General features: G+C 34.3%; 1 protein-coding gene across 2 annotated transcripts in view; it reads left to right on the forward strand.

Annotated features, from left to right (window-relative positions):
- LOC118839292 (MOB-like protein phocein) overlaps nucleotides 1–7,685 on the forward strand; it is a 47,891-nt gene extending 40,206 nt beyond the window's left edge. For both annotated transcript variants that reach the window (XM_036746753.1, XM_036746751.1), the window contains 5 exons: nucleotides 582–624; nucleotides 842–928; nucleotides 4,024–4,103; nucleotides 5,593–5,704; nucleotides 5,835–7,685. In XM_036746753.1, the coding sequence (XP_036602648.1) occupies nucleotides 582–624; nucleotides 842–928; nucleotides 4,024–4,103; nucleotides 5,593–5,704; nucleotides 5,835–5,966 (454 nt within the window). In that variant the 3' untranslated portion in view covers nucleotides 5,967–7,685. The remainder of the gene's footprint in view (nucleotides 1–581; nucleotides 625–841; nucleotides 929–4,023; nucleotides 4,104–5,592; nucleotides 5,705–5,834) is intronic.
- The last annotated feature ends 4,457 nt before the right edge of the window (nucleotides 7,686–12,142 follow it).

Here is a 12,142-nt window from a genome sequence, read left to right on the forward strand (position 1 = left end):
TTTTTTTTTTAAAATTTTTTGATGGCAAAGTCAACATCTTTTTTGAGGCAGTGAAATAAAACTAAATAGCTGGGTTTTTCTCTTCTAGGAATAATCAGTGTTTTGGGCAACTGAAAAGAGGATATCTTTGGGTCTTATTATTACTTAAATAACAATTCTTCATCTACTAGTGTATGTAGAAAATGATACTGTGATTGTCTTGGTGAATTTTCTTTTATGATAGTTTAGAGTGGGAAGGAATATTCAAGGTCATGGCTTTATCAGGCTTAAGAAGGACTGTAATTGTTATTTTCAACTGTTTTAAACTGTAACTAAATAGGTAAAAGGAAATATTTTAGATCTTAGTTGAGTATATAGAAATTTATTTACTTCTGTATACCTTATTTTCAACTTTTGTAATATGGGAATTTCATATACCTACTTACAGTTAAGAAAAAATGAGATATGTGAAGATTCCTTGGAAGAAAAGTGCTATTTGAACTGTAGTGGTGGTGATTGTGTTATTCTGTTGTTAAAAGTATAAATAACATTATCTTTGGAAAAGAAGACTAGTGTTTTCATTTATATATTTTCATTTTCAGGCAATTCTGCCTAGAGCTAAATGGACTTGCTGTCAAACTTCAGGTAATTTTTTTGTTTAAAAACTTTTTAGTTTTTATGTTTCAACTATAATCTTTGTGAAACTGTTTATACCTTTTCTCTGTATTTTTGTTACCTACTGTATTTACAGAGGGTTATTCACAATTTTAAATTGCTTTCTCTTGGAATCTTACATAAACTTTAAGTGTTGTGCCTTTTTATTATGTTTATATATTGAGACTAAGTACAGATATTTTGACAGAGTGAATGCCATCCAGATACATGTACTCAGATGACGGCAACTGAACAATGGATTTTTCTTTGTGCAGCTCATAAAACTCCAAAAGAGGTGAGAGTTTATTTTGAAAGAATTAGAATGATTTGGTATAGGTTTATAATATAGCTCCTTTACTTAAATAGATGGGCAGTAAAGTTGTATAAGTAGTAAGAAGTTAGATACATCTCTAAATGTAACTGCTTACACTCAATTGAACAAATATTTATTAAGCATTTAAGAGGTTTGAAGCACAGTGCTAGTACTAGGAATACAAAAACAAAAATTACAGTCTTTGCCCTCAAGGAGCTTATATTCTGCTGATACTTGGAATTCTTTCATCTATCAAGATTATCAGTTTTTTGTAGACTTCTTTGTAATTGTCATTTGAACTGTAATAAATAGTCTAGAGCTGTGTAGGTAGTGACACTTATATATGTAGTAAATGATAGTTCTACTTTTTGTATACTACAGTAATCTAAATCATCTTATAGAACCTACTAAAAAAAGTGACACGATAGATGACTCACAACTCATAAGATCTTCCTTTTGTAAGAATAAAGTGATTACTATTTGATACTTTACATACTTATTAAATACGAGTGAACTACTTCTTTTGATTTTTGTAATATCATGAGATTACTGCTTTTTCTCCATGTAGCATTGCTAGTACCTACATTGAAATCTTCCATATCAATACTGGATTTTTGCAATGAAAAGTCTTCAGAATCTTCACCTTCATTTGTAGTTGGTAGGCACTGATAATTGTTCATTGCATCTTTTTGACAGGCAGACTTTGAGGGGTAAATTTAGAGTTGTCAGTCTGTCAGTAATGTTGTTTGTCATCTTTGAGAATCATAAAGCAAGGGACTACCTTGTTTTACATCTATATTTGTTTTGAAGAGGGAAAAAATTCTCTAAAATACAGTGTTTGAAGCACTTAGTTTATTGAGTACTTCTTTTTAAGACGACTTAATTTCTTTCATAGTGTCGATATCACATCCTTTGAATTGATGATAAACCTAAAGAAAACAGAGATCAAGTAATAACCAGCCCATATCTAGATAATCCTACACACAGCAGACAATAAGCTTTCACTGAATTTTGCCATTTAGTCATTCTGGTGGGCAGTGATTGACAAAAAATTAGAAACAAAATCGGGGGGTTAGTGTGTTCTTTGGTAGCCAGAAAAGACAGTTCAGAGTCAGTTTAAATTTCACACTAGATTAAGGGTCTTCAGAATGGACGTGTTCAACTTGTTGGATATTCTAGAGGTGCCATGACTAGCTGCTTTAATATTTTCATAGCTTTATATTACCTGGTAAGATGAGATCACTACTACAGAGGTTCCGTAAATGACTAATCTGTCAGTACTAGAACTCCACTTGCTGCCCTTCTGAATTGAAATGTGTGGAAAATAGGTGAAAGCAAGAGTTCTCTGCAGTTACTATTTGGTAAAGGGTAATTTTAAACAGTATGTGAAGAGGCACTTAAAGGGTAGTTTGAAGAGCATCATCATATGTTGTGGAGTAGCTGTGGATAGGGTCTGCTAGTGAAGAACAGTGGCAGAGAAAGCTGGAGCCACATGGATAATGTTAACTGTTCTGAAGCAAAGGCATTAGTTAGATCTGAGATGATGAGCCAGAGGAACAAATGGTACTCAAGTTGCAAATAGTGACTTTATTGCCAAAGGACAGTTTATATGTGCATTGTGGAAAAGAATGCTAATTTTATGAGTTTAGTCACATTCATACTTACACATTATTATTGCATCAATTTTAACTATGAAAGATGACAGTATATTTGGAAAAATGTATTATTTGAACAAACAGTGGGTATGATACTTTACTAGGCATATAGAGCTTGTGGATTTTCGAAGAAATTAATATTCCTTTGTATGTGAATAGGCACACAAAGATAGCTGCTTACCGTGGTGCCATACTAAAGCAGCATTTAAACAGCTGGTGGTTTCTGAATAGTTTTAAAAGTACATTTTGCTCTTAAAAATACTATCTCCACTGGGTAGAACCACAATTATCATTGCTATTTCTTTTAACCTAGTTTTAGTCTTTTCCTTACGGTTTGCTTACTTGAGTATCTGCTAGGCTGTCCTTCCCCCACTTTACTTTTTGTTTTTTCATATCTGCCCTCTAGGAGACTGGAGAACCCTAGGGTCATAGATCTGAGCTGGAAGTGAACTCAGAAGGCTTCTAGTCTCATTCTTATCTTAGATATGAGGAAACTGAGGCCCAGAGATGTTAAGTGACTCACCCAAGTAGAAAGGCAACTGAGATTGAACTTGGATCCTGTGACTCCAATTTCAGCACTTTCCCCCAAATCACCATGCTACCTCATTCTGTCTCAGAAGTTTTATTGGCAGTAGTTTCAGTGTTTTTAATGTGATGTGTACTAAGCAGAAGGGCTTCTTAGGTTGCAATATAAAGAATCTCTTGTGCTAGCCACAGCCCATTAAAATCCAATAATGGCTGGTAGGGTGGGGCAGGAAGTAGAATTCAGTAGATGGTGTCTAGGGTTGGGGTTCCAGGGGCCTGTTAGAGAGTATCTGTGGATATGATAGTAAAGTGATGGGGATGGGGAGAATATGTTTAGTTTGGAGAGAGATGCCCCAGGCAGTGTGATAGATTGAAAAGAACATTGAACTAGGAGTTAGGAGATCTTAATTCTTGCTCTTGTGTATCTACTTGTGATCTTGGGTAAGTCACTTCTTATCTCTGGGCCTTCCTTTTCATCAGTGAAATGAAGAGATTGGTTAAGGTGTTCTCTTAAGATTCCTTTTACCTCTGAAATTCTTTAAGGACTAGTCTTGAGGACCAGATTGAGGTAGGAAAGTAGGGGTGGGGAAGAACAAGGAGGGGGTTCCTATGTCTTGGGAAGATCTAACACTAACATATTAAAGTCTTGCTTATTAAAATAATAGTTCGTTTGCATATTCCAGTCTGATTCTGCCACCAAGAATTCAACAGATTTTTATCATGCACCCACTATTTGCTAGGCATTGTTTCTATCTGAATTATCCTAGACTTTTCCTTTGCATATGCTCTGTTCTTTAGAATGGGAAGAGGCTTGGCTTTTGGTACTTGCCATATAAATATAAGCAATACTAGAGGTAAAGTTTTTGGTGATGCAGTTTTATACTTTTTCTTTTGTAGTGTCCTGCTATAGACTACACTAGGCACACGCTTGATGGTGCTGCATGTCTTCTGAATAGCAATAAATATTTTCCTAGCAGGTAAAACTCTTAAATATGGTGCTATTTAACTCTTCTATATTATTTCAAAAAGCTTTTTAATATTTTTATGAGTATCAGGTTGTTTTTTTAATACAGTACATTTTTTACTCAGTAATATTTCTGGTATGATGTGTTTCAAGTTATTCAGGTTTTGAGATTCAATCACATGTTTAAACCAAAGGAAATAATTACAAAGTAGAAGTGGTGTTGGCAACATGTGATCAACATCCAGAATAATTTTCAGTAGCATATCTCTGCTACTATACCCCATGTTAGCTGCTCTTGAAACCATGCCAGTAGAAGAAGGGCTAATTATTTTGATATACCATTTTGGTTGCTGACTCTGCATTTTAAATCTTGGCTATACCTATAGAATTTTAAGATCTGAGAAGTTCCATTTCTGGTTCTGAGTGTAAAAGGATCATTAGATATTACAGTAAAAATGAAGAATTTGAGAGAGATTATGTTCCACTCTATAACAGCAAGCCTTTATTATATTTGTTTTCAATTAGGTGGTTTTAGTAATGGTTTTTAAAACATAGTATAATTATTTGTAAGGAGTTAATATAAAATACATAAAGTCTACAATCTGGAAATTCACTAAAAAGATACTTTCTTTACTTTTGTGTCTGAAATAAAAGTGGTAGTTCAGATTTATCATGCCAGTTTTTAAAGTCATGAAAATGTGTTTTTTTCCTTAAAAGAAAAAAGATGAAACTAATATCTTTTCATTGTTACTAATTACTGAAAAAGTGGACAAAGTATTAAAGTCCTAAATGGAGTTCTAAACTGTTAATTCATTTTTATTAATTATATTAATATCTTAAACTTTTAACAGTATCTTGTAAGGCTAAATTCTGAGTAGTAGTAATTGGGTGAAGTAAAAAGATAACTGGATTGACAAATCAAAAGAAATGACTTCTAATCATTATTGTTATGAATTATATTTGTGATGTGAAGCCCATTACTTCACCTCTCTGGATCCTGCCTTCTTCTTCTGTAAAATGAGGGGACTGAGGGCGACCCGGGGCAATTTACTTAACCTCTCTGGGCTACAGGCATCTCTTGAGGGCTGTATATGTCAGATCTGTTGCCAGTCTGTTTTCCTAGCCTGATTTTCTTTATCAAAAGCTTCCCTCACAATGATGAGATCATAGATCTGGACCATGGAATCTAGTCATAGGGGTTGGGATATATGGAATATCTTCTACATAAAGGAGGATTAGAGAAATTTTGGAATAAAATTAATCCTGTTTAGGAGTAAAACCTATTATGGTGAACGTTCGCTGTATGTTCAGTGGAAAATTTTCATATGTAATGTTTTGAGAGTATAATATTAACGTAGATATTTACTCACAGAACCCCTATTTACATCATACAAAACACTAGAGTTCTGTGGACTAAAGTTAGGGAAATGCTAGGCAGATGGACTCTGTGCCCCATTCTAGCTCTGTGATTTCATGATTTCTGTTTTCTCTTATTTTTGTAGAGTTAGCATAAAGGAATCATCTGTAGCCAAATTAGGATCAGTATGCCGTAGGATTTACAGAATATTTTCACATGCTTATTTTCATCATCGGCAAATATTTGATGAATATGAGGTAAGTATGTTACTCTGTGTTGCTGATGGCTACTTAATCAGTGGTGATAGTTTTGTGGTGGTGGTGGTATACATTTCTGTTGGTTTTGTTTTTGGATTACAAATTAAATTTTTTTTTCTCCATTCCACAGAATGAAACATTTTTGTGTCACCGATTTACTAAATTTGTGATGAAATATAATTTGATGTCTAAGGATAACCTGATTGTACCAATTTTGGAAGAGGAAGTACAGAATTCAGTGTCTGGGGAAAGTGAAGCATGATGGGAATCATACATAAAAATGTACTGAACACATAATTAACATTAATTATGTACTGTATATATCATTTTAGACACTTCAATCATGTATCCATATTATGGCTTCTTTGTTTAGTATAGTTTTGTATGCTGTGTGTTGCCTTTTAAAATGGGAAAGATTTTTAAGTTATTCATGAGCTGTATATTCACCAGTGTGGCAGTCATGGTTTTTAAATAAGATTAGTTTTATCTGTTTATAATGCCTGTTAATAAAAAGAATTTACAATTCTGTAAAATTGCTGCTAAACAATCGTTGGATCACAATCCTCATCAAACAAATCTATCAAAAAAAGATGAGTGAGCTTTAGGTTTCACATAAGCCATTTACTAATGAAATAGCAACATTTTCCCTTAATTTTGTGTCTTAAATTTAGAGTACTATAGGAAATTTCACATAATACAGTTCAGACTACACTGTAGCTCTTTTTTTAAAAGCTGTTTTCATGGTCTCCTTATGAATTTTGAAACACATCTATGAAGATTATGTGTATATCCAAATGTAAAAGCAAGTGCAGTGTTATTAATGCTAAAATATTAATCTTACTTTGCTACACAAAGTATATTCTGGGCCAGCATACTTGAAAGCTGTATGTTTTTCTGGATTTACCTTTCTGTAATAGTGGACTATAAGAAGTTTTGCATACATCATGGTAATGATGCTAAGGCAAATAAATGCTTCTCCCAATGAAATCCCTTTCTTCCTACCTCTTTCCCTCAATCCCCTCACCAAAAAAAAACAAACAAAAACCAACAAACTTCTCCAGGCTACCATGAATTATTAGTATAAAGGCTTATACTTATATGTATCTGTATTAATTGCCTACAGATTATACCTCATATTAACATTCATATTACACTACAGGAAAAATGTACTGGCATAGTTTTTCATTTATTTTTGTTTGGTGGAATTATTCTAATGGAATTTTTGGAAAACTTCAGTCTTTAAAATAGTTTGGATATTTTTAGTAGTAATATTAATCTCTTTGTTTATCTAGACAATATTTAGATAGGGATAGAAAAATAATATCACATTTTTCTCCCCCTTCCAAAAAAAAAGCTCATATTTGAATTGTATGTGCATGTGAGATTATTTGCAATAATTCACAGGATCCATGAGTGTTACTTAATGGTGTTGCACTGGTTGGACCTCTTTAAAATGAAATGCCTTAAGGATAGAACTTCAGATTTGATAATATGAATGGTGTAACTGAATGCAGTCTTTTAAAAACACTTGTCTTCTTTTTATCATATTGTATAGAGGCATTACAATATAGGGCTTAAAAGAGTGTACAAACAATGAAGAAAATTTCTAAAGACAGGCTTTTAGGCAGTTTAAGTGCACAGAAGAGAAAAATATTTTTGAACGTAGAAGTTAGGGTTGTTTGGAAAAAAAAGTGAAATGCATTCATTTTTGTATCACTATTTCTTCCCATTTTGAGGCTAAACTTTATATGACATTGTTATAAAATGTACAATGACAAAATGTGGGATAGTATAAGGTATAGAGAGTGTTTGCGTAGAGATTTTTCCTTTTCAAATCTGTCTTTGTTCAGATGTACTTGACTGACAGTTGTATGTTCTAGTAGTTAGTCATTTTTCTATGAAAATATTTTGCTCCACCTGTAGTTCTATCTTTAAGGATATCTTATTATATATGTGATTAAAAATTAGCTTTGGAATTTTACATTTCTTTTAATCTCACTGTAAACCAACTGAAGTAGTAACATTGCTAAATTTTGGGGGAAAGAAGTACACTTCTAGTTAATAAATGTAGTATAGCTATTTACCTTAGCAAGGGACATCCTTATGAATTTATGTGGCTTGATTCATGTCTTGGTGATAGTTTTGAACTAAGGCAATGATGAAGAGAGATGACCTAATAGCATACTTACTTAGTATTTTCAATAGTATAGCTCTGGGGAAATACCTAAGGCTCTTTTTTTATTTATTCCATCTTTCAATATACTGTATGTTTGGAGTTGATCCTAAAACAACCAAGTCCAAACAAAATCCTGCAATAGTTTGTCTTGCTTTTTTGTATTCATATTAACATCTCATTCATATGTGTTGTACTGTGAAGTTGATTTATTATATTATGTACCCTGAGTATGAAAGACCTAAGTGAAAGTTCCTATTTTTTTCTTGATGTTTACTTGATTTATCTAAAACTGTATGTGTACTTATGAGGTAGTTACTACAAGAGTTTAACGAACCTGGCAAACCATTGATTTGTATAGTAAGTGTTTTAAGAGGAAAATTTGTAAACTTAAGTCCCTATTTGATAGGGAAATTGGGTCCCATTTTGTCTTTGAATTATCTTATGAAGGTCAAGAGGCTAAAATTAAATTTCTCACTTTCCATACTGTCATATTTTGCCATGTGGCTCACTCTTCTCTTTATCTTCTATTATGCCTGGGAAAATAGATGACTTCTGATAATTCATGTTTCTACAAGTGTTTCTTTCTAGTTCTGTGCAGTATTTCTCTCTTTTCTTTTCTCTAGTTTAAGGTGTTCATTTTACATGACTAGTAAAGTTTCTCAGTGCTGTTCTGAGATTTACCTAAATTATGTTTGTTATTGTTCAGTCATTTCAGTCATGTCTGACTCTTGGTTGACCCCATTTGGGGTTTTCTTGGCAAGAATACTGAAGTATTTTGCTATTTCCTTCTCAGCTCATTTTACAGATGAGGAAACTGAGGCAAACAGGGTTAAGTGACTTGCCCAGGATCATAGAAATATTAAGTGTCTGAGGCTGGATTTGAAGCCAGGTCTTTCTCTGAGCCACTTAACTGCTCCTAAATTCTGTAGAAACAAGATTAAGTCTAATGGAACATTAATGGTAAGGGTTATTTTACTTTTGGCTAATTAATTTTTTTTTTGAAAAGACAATACTAGTCTTACTGATACTTTAACCTACATGAAAACAGTTATTCTTTAAGTTTTTCTGTGTGCTTAGTTGATGGGAACTAAATGATAGTTACCTTTTTAAAAAAAATTCTCATCAGGAACCATAACTTTTTTTAGTTGACCTCATTGTTTTACCTTTACCCCTAAATATCTTTAAACCAGTGGGCATAATTGTAATTTAACATTCGGTGGTGTTTCTTAATCAGAATTTTGCAAATGATCAATATTTAATTTGAGACCTTTTGATTAATTGTGAATGGTCCATTGCAATAGAAGGGCCTGCTGGGAAGTATAGAGTTGTAAATGTTTTGTCCCTATAGTAAGAGCTGAGCTTGTTTGTTTTTTGTCGTGTTTTTGCTGGAAATGTCTATAAAATTTTAAGTATATAAATTCCAGCATTAGAAATACTTAAATTTTGCAACTGCTTGTTTCTGCTGTAAGCTTCTTAGTTTATTTCTGCCATGTAGTGTAAGCTTTGTTAGAAATACTAATGTTGGCTTTCACTTTTAGTATGAATATAATTGATAGGTAATCTGAGTACAGCTATATTGGTTGCAATACTGTTGACCACCAGTTCAGTGAATTTTCTAGAACATGTCAGTGAGAACATCAAAGTAGTTAACTGAATAGTCACATCAATCAGTGTCCTGGTTATATTATAAAAATCCAGTACTACCAAGTAAATCCACTAGGGGGTACTCCTCCACAAAGTGGAAACTCCTTTAACTTTTAGAGAGGGGCTTTTTTTTTTCCTTTATTAAATATTCTGGGGGCCTTCTGTAAGAGCTTTATAATGATGGTCATTTGATAATTCCACCCATGAAACAGCACCATAGCAGTTGGTACAAACCCTGCTGGGAAACCATCTAGAGCTGGATAGACATCTTTGCAAAGTTCCTCTGAAATAAGCAAGTCAGGGAATACTAAGGGGTTGCCATTGAAAGTGGTTAGATATAGAGGTTTTCCAGCCTCATTGTATTTGCTCAATGCCTCTATGTAGCTTGGGGTTTCTACTATTGTTTCCGGTTTGGTGGGGCCTTGGCTTTTTGGCTTCTGAGGAGATTGAGGCTGTGGAGAGTGCTGTTGTTGGAGAAGTATGTGACTTTTTGGGTTCAGGATGATCTTCGAAGGGCAGAGCACCTCTGAGGTCCTCAATACCCATGATTCAGTCAGTGTCCTTAGCATTCACATTCTGAAGGTTTGGTTTGGTCTTCTGGAATGTCTGCTAATTGAGGGGCCTTCCCTGAAATACTCATCAAGGTTGAATGGGCTCAAAGGTGTGCCTTCTTTACTACCTGTCACTTGGAGGGTGGATTGGCTCTCCAAGGGTATGGTTGTGAAGTAGTGAATATTCCTGGATGGTAATTTGAGAGAAGGCATTGGGGATTCAAATGTCTTGGCATTCCCTGAAGGTTTTATCAGTTAGAGTTCTAGTTTGGGACAGGTTGTATTGTCTCCTAGTAAGTCAATATTATGCTTCATCAGAGCATCTTTCTTTTGTTCTGTCAGTCTTGGGGCTAATTGCAGTTTGGTTTTCACAGTAGTTCCCACTTACTCTTCAACATCTCCTTTTGTTGATGTTTGCTAAATGTATTCTCCTGCCGATGGAATTCTGTAAGGATGTCTTCTTCCTTCTCAAGCCCAAGGCTCTTGACTCTTGATGTTTCTCGACTTTGTCTTAACTTGCTTTCAGCCTCATGGGCTGACTTTCGGAGAGCTTGGTACCGCTCATCAAGATTTACCCCTATAAGTGTGCTTCCATGGGGTGAGACAACACTTATTGTGATAGCAGGACAATTGCAGGTATAGCTCATACTCCAACTGATTAACCCCAGCAAGATCCAGGAGTTGAACATAAGGGGCATAAATTCCATGCTTTGAGATCTCCTTTGCTGCACATCAGAAACTGTCAAGTTTGCTCTGGAGACTTATGCCTCGGCCAGGGGGTGAAGCTCAACCCTATGCTTTTTGCTAAGTAGGATGTGATCCAAAATAGTTTTAACAATCAACAATGCGGCAAAGCATTCTTGGGCAACTGATGTGGCAGTTATTGAGTGTAATGCATCATGTCCAACTTGCTGATGGGAGTCCTTGGTGTACAATAACAAACATAAGAAGAAAGCTTTGCCACATTGTTGTAAAGATGATCTTCATAGTAGCAGTTAAGACCCAAGTTTCTGGAAATTCTGCTAGGCCTTGTTCAGAGTGAACCTGGATTTGGCATAATACTTTCTTGATACAGGCTCATTCTCCTATAACTAGTTTTGACAGGAAGAGACTGCAGAATGAAATGAAGAGAGCTATTCTTCCTCTATTTTCCCTTGTGGGACTGCTTGAATAGCTTTTTGTAGTAAAGGGTTCTGATTCCTTGCATCAAGAACTTCCCCAAGTCAGCAGTATTATCTCCACCAAGTCGATAGACTGCATACCTGTGCTTTGAGAGATGTGGAGCCACTATGCTATCAGACAATTTCTTGATATTGCCTTCATGATAGTAATAGATTAATAAAGGTCAGTAAACAATGGTCTAGATGATCTCCTAGGTTGACTCCCGCTTCTACCACTCAATGACCCTGCAATATAGAAGGTCTAGGTCTTTAGTGGCATAAAGGATCAGTTTTCTTGCCCTAGCATATTTAGTTTAAATGTTCAGTCCAACCTCAAGTGATGTGATGAATCCATAATTGTGCGCTTAATTACGATGTAGATTTTGATGCCTGTAATCTTATGATGAAGTTTACTTGAATCTTATTCTTCCTTCTTGTAATTTCACTTGTACACCTTAAATTTCAGTGTTAGTTTCTATTCCAGAAGAATCCAGTTTAAATTTTAATCTTCCTTCTAGAGGGGCTTTTTCTGTACTTGGAATTGTGCATCTTCCTGCAGTACTTTATTTAAGTGCTTGCTGTTGTTTTTATTTCTCCCCTTGGTATACATAATGTTTTTTATCAAGTGCAAGAACAAATAATGGAGTTGAGTGAACAGAAGACTAAATTTTCACAAGTATCCTGAATTCACAAAAGATGAGTACATATGCTAAGATATTAACATTATAATCTAAATTTCTAACTGGTTCCAAGGTTTATGAAAAATGTCCATTTTCAAAACCATTTCTGTTTTTTAAGATATAACATTTAATAGAATTTTATCACTTTTTAGATTGCTCTTATAAAGAGAGTGTTATGGTCTTCCCACGAGTAATATTTTCCTATAGTTGCTGCTTTTTTTTTCCCA

The sequence above is a fragment of the Trichosurus vulpecula genome, chromosome 2, assembly GCF_011100635.1.
Source record: "Trichosurus vulpecula isolate mTriVul1 chromosome 2, mTriVul1.pri, whole genome shotgun sequence".
NCBI classification, from domain to species: Eukaryota; Metazoa; Chordata; class Mammalia; order Diprotodontia; family Phalangeridae; genus Trichosurus; species Trichosurus vulpecula.